This window comes from Eurytemora carolleeae, unplaced genomic scaffold (assembly GCF_000591075.1).
Source record: "Eurytemora carolleeae unplaced genomic scaffold, Eaff_2.0 scaffold427, whole genome shotgun sequence".
Lineage (NCBI taxonomy): Eukaryota > Metazoa > Arthropoda > Copepoda > Calanoida > Temoridae > Eurytemora > Eurytemora carolleeae.
In genome coordinates, this window is record NW_019396312.1 from 101,124 (window position 1) to 128,706 (window position 27,583).

A 27,583-nucleotide genomic window follows, 5' to 3' on the forward strand; every position below is an offset into this window, starting at 1 on the left:
TGAATAATATCAGTATTAATGTTGTAATAAAGTACATCAGCCATAATTTGAATTAATTATATTCACATCGCTGGGTCTCTTTGTAACCATGTAAACACTGAGACATGGATTTACAGTGGAGCTCAAATTTTTTTTAAATGATAATTTAGAATCTGAAAATTAAGGATTCTTAACATTATTTGTTAAAATTGCGATGTTTGTTAGCATAGAAAAAGTATTCAAATTAGAAACAAATAAACTTTAAATTTAATAAAGGACGGTCAGAAGAAAATCGTTAAAATTAGTCTCTTTCACACAAAATTGCAATTAAGTACTCTGCAAACTTTTGCAACGATTTCCACATTTTTGCGCGAAAATAAATTTTGCGGAAACAAGCGCAAACGATGCGAACTCCGTGTAAAAAAAAATCGAGCAAAATCATCCAGCATTAGAAGTTTTCTTATATTTTATATTAATTTTAACTTCTTGTTAATCCATGCCAATTTTTTGCGCAATCTTTGAGCGGAATTTGCGTTAAACTTCTCCGTCGCAAATTCCGCATTTTTGCGCAATACAGATTAACGTGAAATTCGGCGGAAAATGCGGAATTTTTTTTGCACAATACGAAAATTGTGGAATTTGCGACGGAAGAAAAAATTTGCTCGCAACAATTTGTCCGCTGGAAACCCTACCCCCAATAGATGAGACTGCAGAAAAAAACTGTTAAGAAATCAAATTGTCTATTTACTTGAATTCATGTATGATTCCTTAAAACTTTTTTATGTGCCCAATCAATACAATAAAAAGACTATCTTTAAGTTACGAGGACTTAATTTAACCTCAGAATTGTCATATTTAGAGAGCTTTAGGTCGTCTTTACGGTCTCACACTTTCAGGGTAATCAGAAACCACACACAAATTATCTATAAACTTTGCGTTTTTTTTCTACAGTATGAAGAACCAGAAAACTTTGGTTTAGGAAGACGACTTTCAGACTCGATTTTTTTCAATGAACATGAGACACTGCACAGGAATTTTCCAGATTAAAAAGACCCATGTCACTCAACATTAATACACCTAATTATAGCTTTAATGTCGTCTTTCTATTACAGAGTTGTCTGGTTCTCACATCTTCGTAGTTTTAACCATATGCTTTTTTATTCAGAGCCCGCGATTTAAAAACTTCGGCTCAAGCCGTAATTCCTAAAACTCGACTTTAAGACCCAATCTTCGACCCAACTCTGACGACAGCTTGTGTAACGTGATTGACAGCTGCAAGATCTTCGGTTCGACTTAAGGAGTTAGGCCCTAAGAAAATAAAACCGACCTTGATTGGTTTTAGTGGAGAATAAGGCTCAATGTTGAATATTGTTCTCATAAAAACCCGGAATGCTTAAATTCCAACCATGAAAATCCGCCAAAAAGAATATTAAACCGGTTTTTTAAACTCAAATCTGTGGAAAATAAGATGCAGCTTGAATCCGAAAGCTCAAGCCGTAAATAAGACCTAACGACAGCTTAGACCCGAGCCGTATTTTCCAGATTTTTTTAAATCGCGGGCTCAGATCATGTTCACAAATTAAAACACAAAAATGCTTGTGATGGTATATTATTGGTTAATATTTGTTCACACTTCACACTTTAAAAGTAGAATATTAAATATAATCAAAAATTTATTTCAATACATCTATTAATGAACGTACAATTGGCCCTTCCAAACCTGTGATTAATTAAAAATAGAAACACATTGCGAGCAAAATGTAAATAAGATAAAACCAGTTTTAGAGATTGTTTAGGTGATACGATCAGGGAGTTTTTGGTTGAGATGGAACTCGATATCCTCAACGGAAACTTTTAAATTTTAAAGTTTATCCTGTTAGATTAATGCAAATTCAAATCCTGTATTTTAAGGGTAAAGATTTTTTTCGGACTTCTCATTTTGTACAGTCCTATAATTTTATCATAAAGGGGAGGTTTAAGACGATTAAATCTCCTTAGGAGAGAAGCGACTTAGCTCTATCTGTTCAATCAAAAGTTCCTGTCTCAGAGTAAAGTTTACGCAGGATAAATATTTGACAGATAGGAGAAGAGATCTATAGATTGTACTATGCACGCAAATTGTTGTGCATGATTAACTCAGAGATAATGAAATTGCGTTTTTTCCACAAACTTAAATATTCGATTCACAATTTCTTTTCAACCTGATGGTTAAAACCTTTGATATTTCAAACTTAAATTAGTTGATCTTACATAATTCATTGTTTGGAATATTTAAGGTCTTCGGCGCTGGGCTGCAAAGATAAACTATTAGATTAGAAGTTTTGAGTTTGCGGCAAAAACTCAATTTATTTTGTAAAATATAAAAAGTGTAACTTTTACGCACACCATTTTTGGAACTAGCACAATTATGATATCTCTTGTCTCATCTTTTATTTCTATGATACTGGGTGGCAAACATGTTCAGGGCAAATCTTTTTAATACATTTTGTATGAATCTAGTATTAAGTTTAGTAGATCAATATCAAATTGTGTTGAAAAGTAAGGATCTATACTTTAACTAAAGAGTATTTTGATCAAATATGAAAAGCATTGTTGTACAATTTAATTTTATTAAAGAAGGGGTTCCAGTCACGTGTTGTACAAGTGAAAACAGAGATGCAGTGAAGTACATGGAAACTTTGATCTAAGAATTACATGTTTGTCAGTTCACAGTGTACAAGCAATTTTAATTGACATTATCACAGCCGATCATTTTACAATAAAATTTAAACGCAAGTGTTTGGTAGCAACATATATGTATGCAGGAATATGAAAACAGTTAATGCGCAACATCATGCACAGTGCACACAAACGTGTACGCAATTATGTACAGCATTAATTACATTATCATGCACTTCATAATGTACACTTTCATGAACAGTATAATTTACCATGTCATGTACACAATCATGTACAAGTGATTAAACATCATCATGTATAATATCATGTATAAAGGTATGTACATATTAGTGTAAAGATCATGTACGAGTAAATGTACATATATCAATATGTACAATATCATATACACCAAGAAGTGCACCTAATGTACACCATTATTCACAAATTCATGTACACCACTAAGGACACAATTAACGTACATGGTACATAAAGCGGTTACAAAGCATTCAGCCGTGGTAAATTGGCTAAAGCAGTGAGAAATATTTCATTGTCGGAGAAATCAAACTTTTTAAACTATTTTTGTTTTAAAGCAATATTCATGAAAAGCAGTGAAATTGTTAACTAGTTAAACCAGTATATAACAAAATTTAAAGGCAAAAAAACACTAGCTGAAAAGGGTGGTAGGGGTTTTAATGGACGGTCTTTATTTGAGTTTCTCCCAATGTTTATAAAGATCATTGTAGCACAAATAGCAAGCATGCGTAAACACATCTATATCTTTAATTTGAACATTTAATACAGTGTGAAAACAGAAAACTAACGTTGATTTATGCTTTATTTTTTCAATTTGGACTTTGAAGGGAGAACTGTACAAGCTTGATTATAAAATACCCAGTATAACTTTTTATTAGTTCCACGTAATCCGTATGCATATTAATGCAACATTAATTATTTCCTTTCTTCCAATAAAATCTGTTCAAGTCGTTTCGTTTGATTTAAATATATGTGTTAAAAGAATATATTTGCAATCAAAAATTTTGCTGATATTGGAGCGTTGTCTTTTTAAAAATTGAATGACATGACAAGAACAAATTGAAGGTTCGTTATTATTACAAAGGAATTGATTACTTGTGTTATCCCTATATCTTTGCAACCTGATGATTACGGCAATTAGATAAATAAAATAGGTCCTAAATTTAAGGTAACTAAATCTTGTTTACCCTGTGTACAGCTTGGATTTACAAAGCACCTCTTTGTATCAAAGTACAGTGATTCCAACCCATATTTAACTGTACATTGTACTGCTGCAGTGTACAACAAAATGGCAGTTTACTGTTTCTTCTTTCTTGGCGGCTTTAATATCGCAAACAACTTGTAGAAGGTTAGGAATTAGGGGGGAAGTTATAGAATGGCACTACATTTTTTTGTAAACAAATTGTTTATACACTCCAATACCTGGTATAGATTTAGTAACTTTTCACCATTTTATAAGATTTAATTTAACAGATTAATAAACTAAGATCAACCATATGACATGTGTTCAGATCAGGGCTGAAATTTAGAATGAGCAGAACAATTTAATAAATAAACGTGGCAAGATCAAGCAAAATAGCCAGAAGTATAAAAATCTCTCTAGATTTAAACTCAAAACATGTACCCCCACTCATATCTTGAGAACTATCTCTTCATTTCTTTACAATTTGAATAATTTGAGATTCGATATAAATCTGGCTGTACAACATTCAGAGTGAATTTAATAATGTAAATAATTTCCAATAAGTTTGAACTATTGTGGTCTGGTTAACTTCTGTAGAGAATCTAGACTGGTTGCTAGAACTGAGCATTCTCGTGCTAGACTATCTACTTCCTTCTGAACTTCTTCAGTAGTTACATCAACTTCAGTCAGTTCCTTCTAAACAATAATCCCACTCAAATTAGATTCTTTGCCAATTAAATTTTTTTTTGGAAAATTCATTTAATTTCTGCATCCATTTCATTGGGGAGTTTTTTTTAATTACAACAATGATTTCTTTAACTTAAAAAGAATCTTTGGCAATTACATTAATTGCCATAATTGTCATAATGAAACCCCCTAAAAGTGTTATTTTTATCTTACATGGAATAATTCTTTATCAGTTTTTTTTACATCCAACTTTTTCGGAACTAAATTGAATTTTGTTAACTGATAATAACAGTGCAAAATTGAAAGGTAAAAATAATTTTCTAATCGCTGGCCGTGAATATCATTAATGGATTTTCAATATTTTCAATCATACTTTTTTGTGATATCAGTTAAAATTATGAAATTTGTTTTTAGTTATTTTTGTTTTCATAATTGAATGCATAACACGAAGTCAATTCAAATACGCAACCAGTATATTAAATCTAGGGCTAGACAAATTTAGCAAACAATGAAAAAAAATTCTTTTTATACCTTGAGTTCTGTAATTTGAGTTTCCCGTTTGACCCGACACGAAGCAGCATACCCTCTATTCTTCATTGTTCTTCTCGTAGTTTTCATCAGTTTTATTTGTTCTCGAGTCAAACCCTTAGCCTGATAAACATATTTATTCTAAGGGACTGTTCGCTAAAAAAAGAGGTAACTGAATTTCATATCTGTACAGAGACCTTGACTAAAACTGTGCTCCACAGACCCCAAAAATGCAAGACATAAACATCCGGCTTCGCACTTATAAGTGCTATACTATACAGCTAACCCTAATGTTGAGAATCGTTTTTTCAAATCTGACAAAAACATAAAGGTTCTGTAAATAAAAAAGAATCCAAAGAAATCTAATAAGGGGCTTTACATACATTATGCATACAATATTGTATATCAAATCTTAAAAATTATATTTTCATTCTTTTCTTTAATTTATCAAAGACAATTTATATAATTGTAAAACTGAAATACAGAAGGTTTATAACGATATAATTAAGTCTCAAATTTGAGTAAAATTAGCTGGATAAATTTCGAACAGTTTTTACCCATTTGTTTGTACGAGATTTTGAATTAAAAATGTCATCTTTATCTACGAATAATGAGGTCTAAAGCAAATCTGTTTGAAATCTTAAATTGAATAATCAGAAAGCACGATAAAATTTTATTGCAAATCCTTGCATTAATTATTTACATAGCTAATCTTATCTATGCTTTCATGACTAATTAAATTTGAATTTCTAAGCATAAAAATCATACTTCAGATAGATTTAGAGATACAACCTATCTTACTTCCAGTCCCGTAAGACTGAACACCAACAATATTTCCTTGATCGAAATCTACTATTTCTCGAATTCATCAAAATGATTTCTAATATTCATGGCCACCAGTAGATCAAGTTTTAACCGAGTTTTAAACAATACCCAGAAAAATGTTTAATATTAAAAATACTAACATGGTTTAAGAAAAATTATATTTAAAGTATTGTGGTGACTTTTTATCTGCCTTTAAAGGGAGTGTTCGCGAAAAATGAAAGGTGGTATAGATTTAGTGCGATAAAAAAGCGCTTTTGATCGCTACTAATCTTATTTCTATCTGTTGCGTCTGTAAGGAGAAAATTGTTAAAGACGTCTCATACCGAAGAACGTAGTTTCCATACAAATTCAGAAAATTGCAACTACGACTTAGACCGTAAAAAAATCAATTTAATTTCAAACAAATCATTCAGATATTACAACCTATAGTCATCGACTATCTTTCGACACATTTGTATATAGTTTATATTTTAAAATATTTTTTAATTAATTTGTTTATTTCTCTTGTCGCTTGCGCAACTATCTAAGAATGCCGCACACCACTCACAATTTTCGAAATCCATTGAAAACGTTTTATAAAAAAATAGAATATTAAAAAATATTCTAAAATATAAACTATATACAAATGTGGCGAAAGATAATCGATGACTGTAGGTTGTAATATCTAAATGATTTGTTTGAAATTAAATTGATTTTTTACGGTCTAAGTCGTATGGTGCAATTTTCTCAATTTGTATGGATACCACGTTCTTCGGTATGAGGCGTCTTTAACAATTTTCTCCTTGCAGACGCAACAGATAGAAATAAGATTAGTAGCGATCAAAAGCGCTTTTTTATCGCATTAAGCCTATACCTCCTTTCATTTTTCGCGAACTCTCCCTTTAAAGATGATTTCCTTTGCCACCAAAATGCAGGTTTATCAAAATAATTATTTTTTTTGGATAAGAAAAAGTTCTCACCACCTTAAGAGTCTTGTTCAGGTGCCTGGTCGGCATCATGATCAACTCTGCTGTTGTCATGTTCAACTGCTCCAGGATCTTCACGTTTATATCCCCGGGCTGTCCACCAGGGTTAGAATAGTGGCCTAACAAGTAAGTGTTCAGGTATTTTTAAAGGGTATGTTGAAACTAGAGTGTGTAGTGTGTAGTTGAGGGGGTTAAGCAAGAGTTAAATCTACATTTTAATGTGACGTAAAAGGACCTGAGGAGGCTAGATTTATCAAAACAAAAACAGAGATTGTAAAAAAATGTGTGGAAGAAAGGAATCCCGGGGCTTTTTACCAAATTTTGTTCTTATAGCATTTAACCAGATTCTTGGCGGTCGTACAATATCGTAGTTAAATTTGCGAAAACCTTTTCCTCCGTACCTTTAGTATATATTTAAATTACACACATTGAATTGGACTACCAAGAAAAGTTTTGAGAACACGTTATATCTTTATGGCTATTTTAACTAAAACCGTTCCGAGAAGGTCAAAAACGAAGAAACTGATAATTTCCATCAAACTTCAATTCCTATATCTTTGCAACCTAATGGTGTAATCTTAGATATCTTAAAATTTGTATAATTCAAAATCCTACGTAAGAAGAGTGAACAGATTTAGATTCGAAAAATTTCAATTTATTTAATCATTTTTTTTTCTCCAAAGTCTTTGCCACAAACTCTTATTTTCTAATCCCTATTTATTTGAAACACAATGTAGTAGACCATAGATATGTTTTTACTAAAAACTCTGTTGGATTAAATAATCTAATTTTTAAATATCAAAGGTTCACACCATCAGGTTGCAAAGAAATAGGGACTAGAAAATTTGAGTTTGTAGCAAAGACTCAATTCCTTTATTTTCTCCAAAATAATTTAATCGAAACCGACAACTTTTAGTTTTGCTTTTCTAGACGAAACATTCAAAAACATAAGATGAAACTAGTTTTTCTAATTTGTAATATCCACTTACCATGGTTAGATAAATGCATGAAAGAATCCTGAAAAACAGCGCAATTAATAATCATCAATCAAATATATGAATTTCTAAAGTTTAATTAGAGTACAAAAAAAGATAGGGATGATTATACAACAGTGTTTCGGTGTTTTTTTCATATATTTAGACAAAACAATAACCAGTTTTATTAGTCGAATAGATAATATATATAATTTAAAAACTTTGTCAAAAATCACTCATCAAATCTTATTTAATTTTAGGTTTCACTTATTGACCTCAACCCCTTTTTACCCCTACCCAAGTCTATAGCTTTACCTGCATGTTAGATATTTGTTGTTGATGCCAGCCTACCCCCATCCCGCTTCCATCCCCCATACCTCCTCCGCCCCCTCCACTCAACCCTGAGATCATTCCTCCGCCCATACCGGAGGTAACCGTCTCCGGGATATGAAAGGATCTGGGAGGGTTAGAGTGTGCCTGTATCCTAGGAATACCATTATTATAATGTTCAGGTCTGGTATTCTCAGGAGCTGAGTTGAGTCTGGTATCCTGGTGGGGCGGGTAGGACGAGTATCCGGTAGTCCAGGGACGAGAACTGTATCCGCCTCTGATATTGTCCGGACTAGAGCTGATATCACTGGGTGGACTGGGACTATGTCCGTGATAACCCTGGTTAAGGTTGGATCGGAACAAAGGATGTGTGTACTGAAACAAATCATAAAATAATTTTTACAGTGAGAACCAGAAAACTGTGGAATAGGAAGACAATATTAAAGTAATTGTAAAGTGCATTTGATGTTGTTGTTGTAAAGCAAATAGTTTTATACCAGAAGCTTAGAAATTAACTTATTAAGTAAAATGTGTCTCATATCCATTGGACTATTTAAAGTAATAAATTGAGTCTAAACGTCGTCTTCCTATTCTAGAAATTGTTGGTTCTTATGTAAAGGAAAATATGTTTTAAACTGCATTTGTTATTCCTGAGCTGAAAATTTAGAATGGGTTCTCCTTAATCCCGATCGGTTAATTAATCTGGAGATTAATAACAAGAGGAGAACAAGCAATAATCAATCTCGAGATTAAGAAAAAGTGAGGATCAAGCATTAATCCCGATATCCACCATTCAAAAGTTCCCAGCTCTGAACTGAAAACTTTAGAAGGAAGGATATCGAGATTAATTCTTAAACTACTGGTTTTACTAAACCCGAGATTTTGTTAATACGCTTTCGATATCCAAGAAAGAATTTAAAAATTCAACCAATAAGCTTGTCAAGTTTAATGCGCTCTTTAATTGTTGAAAAAACCGGTTATTATTTTTAGCGCATTTCTGGTGTTGATAGTGTCATATCAAAAGGACTTTAGTCATCAAATGTGATAAAATTTGTTTTCCAATAAATTCATAAAATTCATAAAAAGAGAGGATTAAGAAGAAAATCAAAAATGTGTCAGATTAAGTAATCGGGATTAAGGATATCTCATTCTGAAATTTTCAGCTATGATCCTTTAAATTGCACAGTAGTTGTACCTGGTCATGGTATGGGTTGGATATATGTGGACTAAAGAATGGAAACCCTCCTGGCCCACTACCACACTGTTGTGCTGGACTCATCATCTCAAACCTAAACAATTTAAATAAATACAGTGGTCATCCCAAACTACAAAAAAAGAAGACGGCAGAAAATTAGTGTTTTAATAACAAACAGTTGTTTAAATACAGTGGATTGAATCGATAAAATAAAGACGTTTTTTTATTTAAGATTGGATTGTTAGCAAGTCTTTTTCGAATTACAAACTTACAAGTAATCAAAGGGTAGATTTTTTAATTGACAACTTCTCTTGACTTCTCTGTATATGTGTATTCATGCTGTTTAACAGCTTGATATGAATAAAAATTGAAATCGAAAGTCGTCTTCATTGTATTGATATAATCGCCTACAACTGTATACCTAAAAAGTCGTCTTTCTTTTCCAGTAAATTCGGAGAACCGTATTTTTATTACAAATAGCTTATACTTGCATTACTTACATTGACTTATAAAGATAAAAAGTTAAAAATAACAATATTAATAATACTAGTAATAATAAGTTAACCGACAATGTATATGAACTACACCTGTTATATCAAGATAATTATAAGCAATCATAAAATTTTAATTTAAAAACCAAAAACAAAGAAGTTTTAAAACTTTTAAATTATAAATCCGAGATCTGTCGCTTTAAATTAGCGACTTTTTCAATATCTGTCTGTCTGTCTGCTGTAATTTTTATTTGTCAAGGTTTTGCATGATAATAAGCAACATCCACGGTGCTAGATAAATATAAATATTCCTCAACTGTACCCAAATGAGTTATCGAATTTAAAAACAAAGATTTATATTCTGTAGATAAAAAATATATCAAGTTTTAAAACAAATTTTTAAAAATCATTAGCGCCCTTTAACCCTATAATGGCTGGGGGGTCTGAATCTATGTATAGCCTGGGGGGGGGCGTTTGGCGTCCCCCCCTAGAAAAAGCCCTTAGGGAATATGGTATAGGGTTGAAATGCATGTTCATAGCCCAATTTTTCAAGGCTTGCTTGTAATAAAAAAAATTGACCGATAACTTTAATAGTTTGGGCGCTAGGGAGGGTTGAAAAAAATGCCTAAAAAAGGGTTAAAAAAATGAAAAATATTTTTTTGGGGTTTTAAACAAATCTCAAAGTGTGACGCATGTTTCTAAATGCTATTTTAGATTTTTTCACAGACCGAACTTTTTTTCCGCCCTTTACCCTACCCTATGAATTAAAAAAATGTTAACAAAAGATCCTTTAAATTACTATCCATTAAAAGTCACAAAATTTCACGGTGATAGTGTCAAAAATGAGAGTGCTACAAAAAACTACAGGGGGGGGGGGGGCCTGTTTCGTAACGTTAAAGTCGGTCTGATATCAATAGTTCGTATAACTATGTATTGCAATGTATTAAAAGAGAAGAAATAAATGTTTTTAATCTCAATAAAGAATAAAGATGATGAAGAAGGTATGTTTAAAGGGACTGTAAGCGTAATTTAACCCTCCACAGAAAGATGACAATGCCCGATTCACACCGGTACCCTTGAAACATTGGTCTGATCAATAACATGTGAGATATTGATGTTTTTCTAGGTTTAAAAGGGGAGGAAGGCCAGCCACAACACTTTCTAATCCGAGCCACATTCTCCTCATTTTCTCGCCCGAACCACCTCAAAATCCTCGTCCTTCCAATATATTTTTTTTTTAAAATTAGAATCCTCTTGTCAAGACTCCGACACAAATTAAAGTTGAGTTGGCCCTCTATCTCCGGACACTTGGTTGGAGTTCTCTGCTACCTCTGTCGATCTCCCAGAGTAGCCCCTACCTCTACGTAAACCAGATCTACTGCAGCTACATCTTAGTTGTTTTCCTTCACTCCGATACCTCTGACGGATGGACCCTGAACAGGATTACTGCATCCTCTCACTGTATCCCTGATATGATAATGCTCCTCCTCTAGATCAAAAATGCAGGTACTAATCTAGGTTATGATCCATGAGATCTATGTGAGAAAGTTGCTACTTAAAAAAGGATATTTAAAGAGACATGTGAAAACATTGATATATAATTCATACTTGATCAGACAAAGCTTGTAAGGGTACCAATGTGAATCGGACATATCCATCTTTACATAGAGAGTCACTTAAAATCACGCTTTCAGTCCCTTTAACTGAGGCGAAGTAAAATCCCAGTATGAACACTATTTTAGCACCGATATTTGAGCAAATAAAGCAATTGCACGCCAAGCTAATGGCAATTAAACCCTTCTAAATCAAAAGGAAGAAACTTTTACCTTTTAAAGAATTGTCTTTTAACCCTAGCTATCACGACTGGGGGGGGGGGTCCACTAGGGACATGTATCCCATATGTATGTAGTACAAATATCAATTCTAAGGGAAAAATTATGGGGGGGACACCCCCCCCCAATCTATATTAGACGAAAATAGCCCAATCAGGATAGGGTTAAAATTTTCTCTTTTTACACTTTTTATAAAAATAACAGCTGATTGAAAAGCGAGGGAAAAATACAGCATTACAAACAGAAAATAAGTAGGATGCATATCTTAAAAGAGCTTAAGGAATGCATTCGCGGGAAGAAGGGGAGGAGGAGTGGGGTGGGGGGAGTAGTGAAGTAGAGAGGGATGGGAGTAGTGAAGTAGAGAGGGGGGGGGGGGGGAGAATTTGGGAAGTAGGGAGAGAAGGTTGCAAAATAAAATATATTTTGTTCACATAGAAATAAAACTGTTTAAGGTTTTTGACGAAGTAAACATGTTTATTACAGGAATAGGATTCAAACATTTAAAAAAAAAATTTTAGGTGTGAGTGTCAGATGGATAGATAAACAGATAAATCATGCTTCAAATAAGATAAACAAATTGAAAAAAAAGAATCAACTAATTGTTTAACTAAATCTATTATCTAAATTTGAAATAGCAGAAAATTAACTTTTGATTTGAAAATATTTTTTTTCTTTAAGGTTATTATAAAATAATGCATTATCGGGAAAATTTTGGCATTTTCTTAGAAGTTACTGAATACCCTTATTTTTTATGTAAAAGGTATTTTTTTTGCTTCTAAAATCTTAAAATTTTACTTATCATCGCATTTGACAATTTCAAAACTGTGAGTACATTTTGGTAACATTTTCCTAACAAAAGGTTTTTTTTTGAAAATCTCATTGCAATATTTTTACTCTTCTTATTTTGAGATTAAGAGGCGTAATTCTATCTGATGTGAGAAGCTATTATGAAACCTGTAAACACTGTTTTCATCATATTTTGAATAATATTTTTATGAACGTTTTATATTTTAATCCCTTTTATGTATATAAAACTTGCCTTTATAACGTATAAGAATCAGAGCATGAAACTATTAAATAAAAGGTAAAAGTTAAACTGCAATGAGATAATCTCTAAGTATGTCATGTTTTGCCTTATATAGTCTGTATGTTTATTGTATAGCTTGCTCTTTGATATGAACTGGCGTGTACAAGTAAAAAAAACTCATTCAATTTTTGCTCCATTAGATAGACACCTAAAACTGGAGGTGTTAAAGGGACTGTCAAGGAAAAATGAAAGGAGGTATAGGCTAAAAGCTAATCGCGACCCATGAAAGTTATATCTGATGTTCCTGTCTAAAGAAATTGATATAAAACTGTGTCAAATTTATACGAAAATTCATATATAAACAATTTTGTATCAAAAAAGTAGGTTTAAACAGATCATATTCAGCAAATACGCAACCAATCGGAAAACAAATATATCCCAGAGAAACTTAAACAATTATTATTTATAATTTTTATTTTTAATAGATATAATTTTACGTATTACGTCAACAGAACTTTCGCCAATGAGAGTGCAGTATACTGATCACGTTATACAGACAGAGACACGTGACCAGTATACTGCACTCTCATTGGTGGTAGTTCTGCTGCATATATATGAATTTTCGTATAAAGGAATTGAGTCTTTGCCACAAACTCAAATTTTCTAATCCCTATATATATGGAACCTGATATTGTAGACTTTTGATATTTCAAACTAAGATAATTTGATGCAACAGAACTCATAGTTTGAAATATCTAAGGTCTATGACATTGGGTTGCAGAGATATAGGAATTAGAAAATCAGAATTTGTGAAAAAGACTCAATTCCTTTGACACAGTCTTATATTATTTTTTCGAGACAGGAACACCAGATAGTACTTTCATGGATCGCGATCAAGAGCTAAAGTGAATAGCATTCAGCCTGTACCCCCATTTAATTTTTCCTTTACAGTCCCTTTAAGGAAAAAAAGTACTTATAACGCCTCCAGAAGTACAAAACTATTTTAATTGATTTGTTTGAAAGTTAATCGTATTTGTTTGACTGGATCGAAGGAAGAAAAAGCCTAGATGTTGGATATTTTGCAAGCTCTGACACGGTTTATTTGAAATATTGCTCGAACCACCGGAGAATTCGCAACAAGCTGTCCCAAATTAGAGGATGAATTTCTATTTTACCTGCATTAAAATGCATTTAACTGCATTGCTTGAGTTAATAGTCGGATATAAAGTTTTTAGGGTTTAATGCAATCTCGAGATATTTCAACAATTGGGGTAATTTATAGCTGCAATTTCAGAAAAGAATTGTGATGTTGTAGAAGTACTCTTTAGAATACTTTATACAGGTTTACTAAAGAATTGCGTCTGTATAGATATATTTATCTGTATATTTCATTTAATTAAAAAAATGAGCTTTCTAATGGGATCAATTGTTCAGAATTTTAAAAATCCGGAAAAATTAACTATCCCCGATAGTTAACAAAGATAAAGACAAATTTGTTTTAATTTTACCATACAAAATTTTAACATTTTGGTTTTTATTTTAAATTTTTAATTCACTTTTTCCATAATTTTTAAAAAAAAACATAAATAGTATGCTTTAAAATATCTGTCTTTTCCGAAAAACAAAATGTTGAAACGTTTCGGAGAAAAAATAAAAAGCACATTTTTATCTTGTATTTATATCTTTATTTTTTATGCAAATGCTTTAAAGGAAAAATACTTTAATACAAAGTCTTCATTATTTTGAAAAAATAGGGGCTATAGTTACCCCTGCTGTATGCTATATCATTAAATAGGGGCTATAGTTACCCCTGCTGTATGCCATATCATTAAATAGGGGCTATAGTTACCCCTGCTGTATGCTATATCATTAAATAGGGGCTATAGTTACCCCTGCTGTATGCTATATCATTAAATAATACACTGTTTTTCAATCAACAACAAAAAATGGGTTTATGAAATATAATTTAATTTGATTTAAATACATAATATATGGTTGACCTTAATTGTATAGATTGCATAAAAGGTATAAAGAGGGTATTACAACATTTAACATAAAATTACAATTGTTCAGAATATACACTGATAAAAAAGCATTGTATTCTCGAAATTATCGAAAGCCCGATACGAACTTTTTGTTCAAAAAAAGCGAAGAGAACGTTAGGTATATAAAAATTTGTGAAATATTCACTCTGTTCATAAATTCACAAAAATCCTTTGATTATTTGATATAACGAAAAAAACATTATGGAATTGTTCTAATAGTGTAGAAATTGGCCTTGCATTGAAAAATTATGTCGAATGTCTACATTAATGAGCAATTATATTCTAAATACAATTTTGTGTTAATTACCAAGCAGAGACCAGGTTATTATAATTTCAATTTGTAGAACTGATTTCAATACAATTTGACGATTGTAATTATTTTTCTAAACTATAAATTAAAATTTAATAAAAACTGTATCACATATGTTGTAACTTTAAACATAAAAAAGGTTATTTTTATGGATTACACATGGTTTACTGTACCGACCATATTCCGTACTGTACCGACCAAATTCCGTACTTATTGTACGACCATATCCATTACTGTACTTTACCAACAATCTTTCATTTTATTTGCATTACGCGTTTTATAATACATTGCAAAATTGGCCGAAAGTTATTGCAAAATATTTGCAATTCATCTCCATCCGTCCAACAGACATAAAAAGGCTGATTCAAACAAAATAAATTGAAAACTATAATATCTGGAAAATCTTATGATAAAAGACTGCGGAATCCGAGTAAACTGCATCGGCCCATAAATTTTGTCATGACAAAACAATTTGTAAAATAAAAAGTTTTAAAACAAGTTTAAGTAGTAGCAAGCTAGTGCATTCATACAGATTTAATCCTTTTTCAAGTCTTTCTCATCTTATTTAACCTTGAGCCCATGATTTAAAGAAAATTTTGGAAAACAAAATTTCACCGTTTTTTTCTAATTCAGATTTCAGATATATTTTTTTATTTTTACGATTTTTAAAATTGGATGGACTTAAGTGCTAAGCTATTAGCTTGCAAAACTCAATCTAGGCTGGGGTGAGGTGGGTAGGGAGGAGGGGGGGGGGGGGTTATCCCAACTTTTTTGGGCTAAGGAAAGCAGTTCATCAACTTATTACTTTTAATGATCTTAAGTTTCAGGAAAGAGATTTAGTTTAAATTAAATAATTAATGCAGCGGTTTAACCTTTACTAATATTAGCAAATCACCTCTAAAATTTTATAGTTTCAACATTCAATAAAATTTGACTATTACACGTTTGCAATAAAAAAAAAAAACAACAGACACCGAAAAGTCATTTAAAAATTAACATCTATCAGAAAATAACAAAATTAACATCTAACAGAAAATAACAAAATTAACATCTATCAAAAAATAACAAAATGAATATCTATCGGAAAATAACAAAATAACAAAATTAACATCTAACAGAAAATAACAAAATTAACATCTATCAGAAAATAACAAAATTAACATCTAACAGAAAATAACAAAATAAACATCTAACAGAAAATAACAAAACTAGCATCTAACAGAAAATAACAAAATTAACATCTAGCAGAAAATAACAAAATAAACATCTAACAGAAAATAACAAAATAAACATCTAACAGAAAATACCAAAAGTAACATCTAACATAAAATAACAAAATTAAAGGCCGAAAAGTCATGTTGTTATTAAGTTATCTATCTAAACATTTCCAAAACTAAAACCTTTTTTTTATTCGTGTTAAAAAACTAAAACTTTCATTTGAAATTTAGTTATCCAGATTTTTCTGATTTATCATATTCTAATATTCAATTTTCAAGAAACACAATTTTTTACGGAGACACATCTTTGAGTTGTAAGATTTGCTTTTAGTTGTTCTCCTTATTCCAAAAACATTTGAGTTGACAATCATTCATAAATCTGAAAAATGGTCTCCTTTGTTTGAATTATCTGTCAGATTGCTTGGAAACATTTAAATGTATATTCTTATATATTTCTTTTTGCAGGAGAAGTATTTCGAATTCTGCTGAATTTTATCATTTCCAGATTGCACTGAGATGAGTGTGCAGGCCGGCAGCCATTTTATTTCAAACAAATGTAAATCTAAGGTTAAGGCAGGCAGTAGGAAATCTGATAGTTGGATGGCGGGTAAAAAGTTTAAAATACGGGAGAGTCTGAATCTTATTTCTAGTTCTGCACTTCTTCTCAACAGTTAATTAATGGTAACAGTTCCTCTCCCAGCAGCCCGGGCAAACACTCAACAGAAAAACAAATAAAATCAAATATTTTTATTTTTGCACACTGCACCTCTGTGATCTCGGCTAAATTGTCGGTCTGCCTGAATATAAAGAATTTTTACGCTGCCATTTATTTAGTATAAAGAAAATGTTGTGATGCTATTGAAGGAACAATGTCTTTTTCGATTAAATACTTTGATTTCAAATTCTTTTGCGATAGCAGAACCAGACTCGTAAATTGCCATTTTTTCCCGATGTCGCAAAACTGTCGATTGTTGCTCCAAAATAGATTTGATAATCAAACACAGAAAATGTTTTTTTCCCCAAATCAATGAGAAATTATTTTCTAGGAAAATAAAGTACAAATAGAGGGCTCATGCTACCTATTTTCCTTGCTAACTTTACAATAAGTTTGTTCTTCCAATCCTGTCTTATAAACATCTTTCAAAGTGAATCTCAAATGATGTACTACTGTGAAAACCATTAAACAGTGAAATTGTTACCTGTTTCTTTTTTCTTTTAATTATAAAGGAAATAAGTTTTTTTCCACAAACTCAAATGTTTTAATCCCTATATCTTTTAAACCCGAAGTCGTAGACCTGTAATATTTCAAACAATAAACAATAAACTCTGTTATATTAAAAAGTCTAAGTTTGAAATGTCGAAGATTTACATCATCAGACTGCAAAGATATAAGGATTAAGTTTGTGGTAAAGACTCAATTCCTTTGCTTAGGACTTTGCAATTTGCAACTAAAATATTTCTAAAATAAAGTGCTTTGAAATTGCAAACTACAACTTCGTACGCGACATTTCATTTGGAAAAGGGAAGAACACAGATGACAATAATCTGCTACTCTTTTCCGCCCGTGTAGTTAACCCTCTTTTTTGCAACCTATGTACATTTTCAGTAATTTATCACCACGCTACTTCCCTTTTCAAGTATATATCGCCCCCCCCCCTCTCTTCCAACTGTTAATTTGAAAGACCGGCTTTTTAACGAGGAAATCCATTCTTTGCTTTATTTAAGGTAAATATATGTTTCAGACCGCGGGCAATATTTTAATCAGGCTCCAAGAATATAGGTAAACAAACAAAAGCTAGAAGAAGTCACAAGAATGCACAGGAGGTTTTTATCCCCCCCCCCCTGCAATTCTACAGAAAACATGTCTGAGAATCCAAAAGGCTGACCTTTTGTTTTATTAACAAATTAGTAAGTCTGTTTACTTGATACAAGTCACACTAAAGGGGAGTGTTCAATGAACTTTTACTCACTTACCCCCCCCCATCCCTCAAATGCTCCACGTGGATTTAACGGTTCTGTCAATATTTCAGAAAGCTGCGACTTTCGATCACAATTTAACCCCTTATACATAATTTTCTAACCTTATTTCTAAAATACTTTTTTGTTGGCATATACGTTTTGAATGAAAAAGTATAAAATAAACAAATCCGTAAGTTTAAAGAGTGTTGAATTATATTCCAAAACACGTTTTATTTCAAATAAAAGAAACCAAATGCTTGTCACTCTGGTTAGTTCGGGGTGGTTCGTAACTATCAAAAAGAGGAGCAGCTACTGCAACGGATCTTAAAATTACTATCACCAAAGTTTTCGTAAAATCCCCGATATGGTTTTTTTTGGTAAAATTTACCGCTGTGATTATTGTGACTTCTTTCAGCAGTAAGTTTTCTTGTGTCCCTCATTCCAAAAATTGGGCTATTGTTGTATTTTTCAAAAGAAACAATGGATCCAAATAGATTGTGTACTTCTGTGAATGCAAATTAAATCATTTGTATGCCATGCGTATTAAACAATCAATTTCACAGTTATCCTTTATAAAGATAACAACCTAAGAGTGATAACATAACCTTATGCATTACAAATAAACCAAAGAAAATAAGTCTCTGCCACAAACTCAAATTGTATATTCCCTATACATTTGTTACATGAAACAAAAGGTTTACACCTTTGATATGTCAAACTTAGAAACACACGTGAAGATGTCGAGTTTGGAAGGGTGGGAGGATGTGCCGTGAGAAGCCAGCCTCCCTCCGCTTCGTGAATGGAAAGATATCTGGTTGATCCTGCCAGTAGCATATGCTTGTCTCAAAGATTAAGCCATGAAAAGTCTAAGGTCTACAACATTGAGTTGCAAAGATATAAGGATTACAAAATCAGATATTGTTAAAAGGACTTAATTTCTTTTCCAAGTACAAAGCATTAAACTATAGTTGGAAAACAACAACGGGGGGGGGGGGGGGTTCACCGGGGTTTGCTGTTGGGTTGCCATTTAAGCACCTCTGCATACTACACAGTTACAAAAGGAAGGAATGAAAGAGAAAACAACTAAAAAAAAAAAATTATATCCTTTCTGGAATCACAGAAAACAAAATCATCAAAATTTCAAAAAGGTTGCATTTAAATTTTTTTTTTACTTTACCCTTTAATTTAATCTTACGAATTTATCATGTTCCGGTGTACTTTACATTAAATCCTTAGTTCCGGTGTACTTTACATTAAATCCTTAGTGCCTATCAGTCACCAAGTTTAAGGCCTCTAAGCCATGCTTTGCATATAATTATTAATGCATTTTAATTAAATTCCCTTTAAATTTAAGAAAACTTCTAAAATTAAAAATGCATCATGACGATAAAAACGTCCTTTCAATATCAATTTTAATGTTTAAATATATTTCTCGGATTTAAAGGAAAAAAATATAGAAAACGGAATTTTTTTAAAAAATGGGTCAAAACCAAGCATACCGATTACATGTGAAAATAATTGCTGCATTGAATCAAATTATGCAAATGAGAAAATGAAATCGAAACCTGTTTTTTTCAACCATTTTGCAACGTTTCTCTACAATTTCCCGGTCCAGCTGATTATACTCAGATAATGCCAGGTTTTTTCAGTAAAATGGAAACTTTTAAGGGATCGTACATAATGTTTCAATTGTACCCGATAACAGAAAAGGGCAAGACAAACTGGACAAGAATTCTATAGATGTATATATTTTTGTGTACTACTATGTAATACTATCCGTAAAACTACCCTTCAAACCCTCATAAAGTACTTTTAAATTGTTTTGAAATATAAAGCTAGGGATTGTTATCAGTGATTTTAAAATACTCCAGATTACAAGATAAACATTTGATAAATCAGCACAACTCATCAAAAAATAAATCAAGTTCAAAATTAAAAATGATTTCATGCACTCTTGGAAGAAATTCTTGCGTTGTGTTTGAAATACTAGTTAGACCGGAGACTAATCGACATATCAATAACTTTGATAGAATTAGGCTTTCCGATTTTCATTACAATTGTATAGATAATGCCATTTAGACTTACAGTGAAAGTTTTGCTCTTTTTTCAATTTAATAAAACCTCATAAAATTTTAATCGAATCTAATAAAACTCTTAGAAATAACTATCACAATTCAAGAATAATGAAAAAAAAATTCTTTGTTAAGAATTAACGAACTTTAATTATGGACTTTTAAAATAACAATTATTTTCATCATTTTACGGCAATTCCATTTTCCTCTCAATGGAAATGACAATTTTCCAAATTACGTACATTGAACATTAATACTTTATTAATAATCTAAAATGTTGTTTAATTCTTCTTAATTCTCCAAACTCCATTAACTAAAACATGCAAAACTTAATTTGCTACCGTATTCAACTTTTAAGAAATGCAAATTCATATTTATAAATATCTATCTAACCCATTAGAAACTATGTGTGAGGGGGTTCCGGGGGGTTTGATTATTTCGTTTGCTATAAAAAATATATCGTTAATTAGCTAAACCTTCTTAGTAGACTGTGCAGTAGACTAATCTTCCATTTCTGTGTTTTTAGTAAGGGACTGTAGACGTAACTTCAAGTGACCTTTATCTGCAAAGTTGAAAGTTTTTTTTCCCTACTGTTCCAATTAACCTTGTCTGATTATTGATGGCTGGGATAACCTTATTTTCTAGCCAAAAAACGAGTGCTAAGAAACTTTTACAGTGGCATGGAGTGTAAACCATAAACTTAAGTTTCCCATGGTGTATAATTTTCAATTAGAAAAATAAGGAAATCTCCACCATCAATGATCACATAAATGTTTAAAAGGTAAAATTGTGTATCAGACAGTGGAAAATGGAAGGATTACTTGAAATTAGGTCTACGATCTCTTTAACAATGACGAGAATGTTATATCAGAGCTAAATAAACGAAAACCTTTCTTTTTATAAAGATTTAATAGATTCGCAGATTTGGATTAAATTCGATTCTCTCCGTGGTTTGTGTTAAACCGCACTCCATTAATAAATTAAACAAACAGCAATCAAAACAACTTTTCATTATTTAAACAAACTAAATCAAATCATTTTTATTTGCATTCTTATTGACTTAACTTTTGCACATTATAATAAACAACAGAAATATACTTGTTTTTACTACTTTTGGTTATTTGTCAAATGAACATATGTACTTTCAATTCAACTCAAAAAAATGATTGATTGATTTACGTACACTGTATTGTTGCATGATGAATTTATCAAAGGAATTGAGTCTTTGCCACAAACCCAAATATACTAATCCCTATATCTTACGACACTTGGTGTTGTAAACCTCTGATATTTCAAACTGAAATTATTTTATCCAACAGAATTTATAGTTAGAAATATCTAATGTCTATGCCGTGGGATAGCAAAGAATCAGACTTTGTGGCAAAGACTCAATTCCTTTTCCTCTATACACGTTTTTTAAGAGGATTGAGGACCAGACATGTAAAACAACATTTAATTAAATCTTATTACATGATGTAACATATTTCAAAAATATGTCTGAATACACTTTCTATAAAAAATCTTAAATTTCTATATTTTTATCAATTCTACATTCTATTGGACTAAATTCATAAATTGTATGTCTCCAGCTATGCATATGCAAGTTGGGATCTGTATTATTTATATTTATAAACAAAATGCTATAATGAATATAGCCGGCATGTGCTGTATATGTGCACTAATAACATGGCTACGAAAAATTGCATACACTGTCTCCGTTAGAAACAACAAATTCGTGATATTTTTAAATGTAAGGGACAAGAAACATGCAGGGTGTCAAAAACAAAATGAGAGTTTTGTCAAGGCTTCAAACAGACGTTTTTTACAGTGTTAAAGATTACTGAAATCAATTTTTATGATTCCTTAGATCAGAATTAAAATCTATGATCATCGATAATTTGAATAAATTTTCTTTGTTATGTCTTCGATGAGAATTGAAGAAAGAATGTTTAAAAACATGAGAAGTTAATTATATTATTATCTGTTTAGGTATTCACACGTGAAATAATAAAAATAGAAAGAATTTTTTGGTTTCAGATATTGCAGGGTGTAACAATAATTAATATAGTATTTTCTAGTATACAGGGTGTACCAACTTTACAATATATTCCAGTATACAGGGTGTACCAACTATAAAATATATTATAGAATACAGGGTGTACCAACTAAACAAAATTTATACGGGGTGTACGAATTATACAATATTTTCTAGTATACAGGGTGTACCAGATATACAATATTTTCTAGTATACAGGGTGTACCAACTATACAATATATTCTAGTATACAGGGTGTGCCAACTATACAATATTTTCTAGTATACAGGGTGTACCAACTATACAATATATTCTAGTATACAGGGTGTGACAACTTTTACAATATATTATAGTAAACAGGGTGTACCAAAAAATTGTATACACTATTTTCTATTAAATTTTGGAGTATAACCCTATTATTTATCAGATACTAAAAGAGAGGTTTTAGAGATGACAATACATTTGAAAGAAAAATATGTGTTTTGATAATGCAGTTTTTACGTTTCATAAAAAAAAACTTTATTTTAAAGATAACAGATGCATTCCTGAGTAATGTAGTTTTTAAAGTTCATCAGAAAAATCCGTGAAAAATGTTTTTCATATTCATGAATTTAAAATTTCAAGTTTACAAGATCATTCCTGTCTATTTGAGATATCGGTCAACAGGTGCTATACTTTATATATATTCTATGCTAAACATATAAAGTAAATATAAATGTTACTGTGGTTGCCAATATATATATGTTGAATAGGTAAAGTTACTGTAAAATACGTTTTTTTGAAAATAAACAGATGGGAGGGCAGTTTGAAGATAAGTGGATGGGAGAGCAATTGAAAATAAGCGGATGGGATGGCAATTGAAAATAAGATGATGGGCTGAAAATAAGAGGATGGGAGGAATAGCATTTAAAAAATAACAGGGAGGAAAGGCAAATTGGAAATAAGAGGGTTGGAGGGCAATTTGAAAATGAGATGATGTGATGAAAATAAGAGGATGAGAGAACAGTTTTAAGATAAGCAGATGGGAGGGCAGTTTGAAAATAAGCGGATGGGAGGGAAGTTTGAAGATACGCAGATGGGAGGGGAGTTTCAAGATAAGCAGATTGAAAATAGGCGCTTGGGAGGGCAGTTGGAAGATAAGCGGATGGGAGGGCAGTTTTGAAGATAAGCGGATGAGAGGGCAGTTTGAAGATAAGCAGATGGGAGGGCAGTTTTGAAGATAAGCGGATGAGAGGGCAGTTTGAAAATAAGCGGATGGAAGGGCAGTTTGAAGATAAGCAGATCAGAGGGCAGTTTGAAGATAAGCGGATGGGAGGGCAGTTTGAAGATAAGTGGATAGGAGGTCAGTTTGAAGATAAGCAGATGGGAGGGCAGTTTGAAGATAAGCGGATGGGAGGGCAGTTTGAAGATAAGCGGATGGGAGGGCAGTTTGAAGATAAGCGGATGGGAGGTCAGTTTGAAGATAAGCGGATGGGAGGGCAGTTTGAAAATGGGAACGCCGTTTTGTCAATAATTTGATTTCTGAATGCATTTTTACAGGTCATACTTTGCATGACTTGAAACTTTATTTAACTGTAGTGCACTTGTTTTTGTTTCGTTTAAACAGAAGTATGAAATAGTTTAATTTAAATATTGACTTTTTCAACTCTGAACACATGTATATTAGCCTGTAAAAGAATAAAATATAAACTTTGAATTATGAGAAAAAATCTAATAAAATTCTATAATTAATTCTGATAAAATTCTCTCCAAGTTTGTGATCTTTAGATTAAATTGTGAAAAAAAATAAAATGTTAACCCCCAGAAAGGCTGGGGGAACAACAACTAATGTATACAGAAAAAGGACAGTTCGTAAAAGTTAGGCCTTATATGGTACTAACCATGGAAAGTGTAAATGTATCCATAAAGAAATAAACAATGTTAAAAGGGTCGGAATGGGGTCAAAAGTTAAACGTTAGGTTGCATTAAGCCCCTGCGCTAACCACCATTAAAAATAGATTTGAACAGAAAACGTGAAATATAAAAATTCATGCTGAATTTCTGGATATAGTAAAGCTATAAAACTTTTTGTATAAATAAATTTTGATTATGAAGACTGGAATTCGATCTGTTAGAAAATTCTAACATTTTGTTAATAATATCAAACTATCGATAGGATTTCGAAATTTTGAACATAATTTTCTTTGTTTCGAAGTGCTTTTAGTTCATCGACAATTTTAGGACTTTTCTCGCAGTTTATGTATCAAAGACTTATTTAGTACAGAACTATTTTTATTCAACTAAATTATAATTTTAGATTTTGATATCATCATACAACAAAACATTGTTACTAAGATCATTACAAATCCATTGAATAAAAACAAGGAACAAAACAGCAAGAGAACTGCATGTAAAAAAGACAAAAAGGTCTAAAAGTTACGGACTGAAATGTAAATTGAGAAGGGGGAGGGGGGGGGGAGAAAAAGTGTAGGAAAAGAAATTTTCTGGTAGTACAAGAAAGCTGCTGAAATGACAATACAATTAAATTTTGCCATTACTGGTATCTTAATGTGTTATTAGACAACCCTAAAATAATAAATTCACTCTACATCGTGTTTAATATTTCTTTTAAATATTTTTGGTTACTTTATTTTTTATTCCGTATACGTATAGAGCTTGAAAAAGGAAATTAAATACGGATGTAGAATAGACATATATTTAAATCAGGGCGGATATTTAAACCAGGGCGGATACAAATTATTTGCGGATTTTTAAAATATGGCAGATACAACGTATTGGTTGACAACTAAATTCAGGCGGATAAAGTATTGGCGGACATTTAAGCCAGGAAAGATCAACGTACGGGCGGATATTTAAACTATAGAAAGATACAAGTTTTGACGGACATTTAAACTAGGAAAGATAAATATTGACGGAAATTTAAACTAGGAAAGATAAAAGTATTGGCGGACATTTAAGCTAGGAAAGATAAAAGTATTGGCGGATATTTAAACTAGGAAAGATAAAAGTATTGGCGGATATTTAAACTAGGAAAGATAAAAGTATTGGCGGACATTTAAACTAGGAAAGATAAAAGTATTGGAGGATATTTAAACTAGGAAAGATAAAAGTATTGGAGGATATTTAAACTAGGAAAGATACACGGTATTGGCGGAAATTTATCACGGGCGGATGTACCGTATTGGTGGATATTTACCAGGGCCGAATGCATGGTATTGGCGGATATTCTAACTAGAGCGGATGCACGGTTTTGGCGGATGTTCGAACTAGTGTGAATACTATCAACAAATTTGTCTAATTTTCGAAACCATTTTATAAACGATCAGCATTGTTTTGTGTTCTCAATTTCAGGGCATGTATGTATTCAGCAGGTTCGTTATTTCTCGTTGTTTAACCGATATTTACTTTCAGGGTCAAAATTTGGCATTGCGTAAGAATAGCAAAAGTTTTTTAAATTGTTTATTCTAAACATTTTTTTCTTACAATGTCAAATTTATTCCCTGACAGAAGATATATGCAAAGAACGATCTAAAAATTATCCCAAACGATGCAAAAACGAACGTGTTGTAACGATCTAAAAATTATCCCAAACGATGCAAAAACGAACATGTTGTAACGATCTAAAAATTATCCCAAACGATGCAAAAACGAACGTGTTGTAACGATCTAAAAATTATCCCAAACGAGGCAAAAACGAACGTGTTGTAACGATCTAAAAATTATCCCAAAAGATGCAAAAACGAACGTGTTGTAACGATCGAGCTCATCTTTATAAGAAGAGAAAAATCACAAAGTTTAATAAAAGCAAACTTGACCAAAATACAGTTATCTTAATTAAATATGTGACAGATACTAAATATTAGTATTCTGAACCTCGTATTCTTAATAACGACGAATATTTAAACAAGGACAAATTATCGAAACAGGCGGACATTATGCCTTGATAGATGTTTAAAATGTATCTGGTGGATTTAATACATTAAAAACACGTGAAATGTTCGTGTTTATAAAGCAATGCACGGGGTTTAAGACGGGGGGTTCTAGTCTGCAACTGCATTTAAAATAAAATATCATTGCCAAGCCCTAAACTTTAAATATTCGGAATAATTAATTTTTATTGCTAGGTTGGCTTAAACTGCAATTTGTGCAGGTCTATAAAGCCGAGTAACCTTCCTTCTTATCCTATCCCAACACTGGGAAAACAAACTGCAGTAGTAGAAAAATTCTAAACATGATACTGCAAATAGTTCACTGCTTTAGATTTAAGGAGAAAAAAGTTGCATAACCTTATCTTGCTTCTGTCTCCCCCTTTTTCCCTTTCCATGCAAAAATTCAGAAATAAACAGAAAAGTTATTTTCCAATAACTTTTTTTTGCCGAAATACTGGCAAACTTTTGACTTTTTCGATAAAAATATGGATAAAATTCTAATGTACATTGTGCATGGCCCAATTGCTAAAAGTTTAAAAGTATAAAGACAAAACTTTGGAATTTAATACAGCAAAATAAAAATCTGAAGGAATACAGATCAGAGAAATTGTATTATTAGTCTAATGAATTATTTTCTCGACAATTCTTTGAACTCTTTGCTCTAGTTTACAAGTCTTCCTAATTTAATATTTAGAAAATTTAATTATAACTGGAAGTTTGGGAGAATGACATTGCAACTTTATCTAAAGTTCTAAACTATACATTCAACATACAATCAAGATTATATAAGCATGTATATATATATACATAATAAAGCTGTCACCATTACTTGACATTTTATATTTGTCTAGTAATAGTACCCAGAGCCGAGAAGGGTCAATGTTAAAGAATTTGCTGTGTAATCTTACCTTGCTTGTGTACCCGGCGCTGAGAACCATTCTGCTCAACTATTTCAATGATATATCAATAGTGGAGACTTTATTATTAAACTTAGAAGATCATTTCTCCAAGTGTTTTATCTGATTAAGTACAAGTTCTATGTTCTACACTACTAGTTGTCCTATGTATGAGTTTTCTTCACCCTGTCTGTAGAATGACTGGAAAGATAGAACTGCAAGTAGCGGTGCACTGGTACATCCCGACTCTCTAACTCCGGACTCCAATCCAACTCAACAGAGAATTGCAAAGTGCAAATTTTTGCAGAGACCGCGTAGAGCCAGGGTTGGGGAGACGAGGTTGCGTGAGAAGCTGAGTATGCGTAGACACAAAAATGCAAGATGACAAACCATATTTTCAAGGATGGGACATT

The 27,583-nt window shown here is 31.7% G+C and overlaps 1 protein-coding gene across 2 annotated transcripts; it reads right to left on the reverse strand.

The window, feature by feature from the left end:
• Positions 1 to 1,634: 1,634 nt before the first annotated feature.
• On the reverse strand, positions 1,635 to 27,416 carry LOC111700715 (transcription factor MafA). 2 transcript variants are annotated; one of them, XM_023471725.1, is made up of 7 exons: positions 27,183 to 27,416; positions 9,358 to 9,451; positions 8,148 to 8,537; positions 7,848 to 7,875; positions 6,853 to 6,977; positions 5,072 to 5,191; positions 1,635 to 4,549 (listed from the first exon to the last, which is right to left on the reverse strand). In XM_023471725.1, exons 2-7 carry the CDS (start codon positions 9,442 to 9,444, stop codon positions 4,424 to 4,426), a joined length of 876 nt encoding a protein of 291 aa, XP_023327493.1. In that variant the 5' UTR covers positions 9,445 to 9,451; positions 27,183 to 27,416; the 3' UTR covers positions 1,635 to 4,423. The 2 variants fall into 2 exon arrangements, with proteins under 2 accessions (XP_023327493.1, XP_023327494.1); XM_023471726.1 differs by having other exon boundaries at positions 6,856 to 6,977; positions 27,183 to 27,415.
• Positions 27,417 to 27,583: the final 167 nt, after the last annotated feature.

Excerpts from the sequence above, each read along its gene's own strand:
- LOC111700715 (XM_023471725.1), bottom strand. The coding sequence starts at position 9,444 with ATGATGAGTCCAGCACAACAGTGTGGTAGTGGGCCAGGAGGGTTTCCA. Across the intron at positions 8,538-9,357 it reads CCAACCCATACCATGACCAG|TACACACATCCTTTGTTCCG; the intron begins GTACAACTACTG and ends GATTTGTTTCAG. Across the intron at positions 7,876-8,147 it reads AACAAATATCTAACATGCAG|GATTCTTTCATGCATTTATC; the intron begins GTAAAGCTATAG and ends GCTGTTTTTCAG.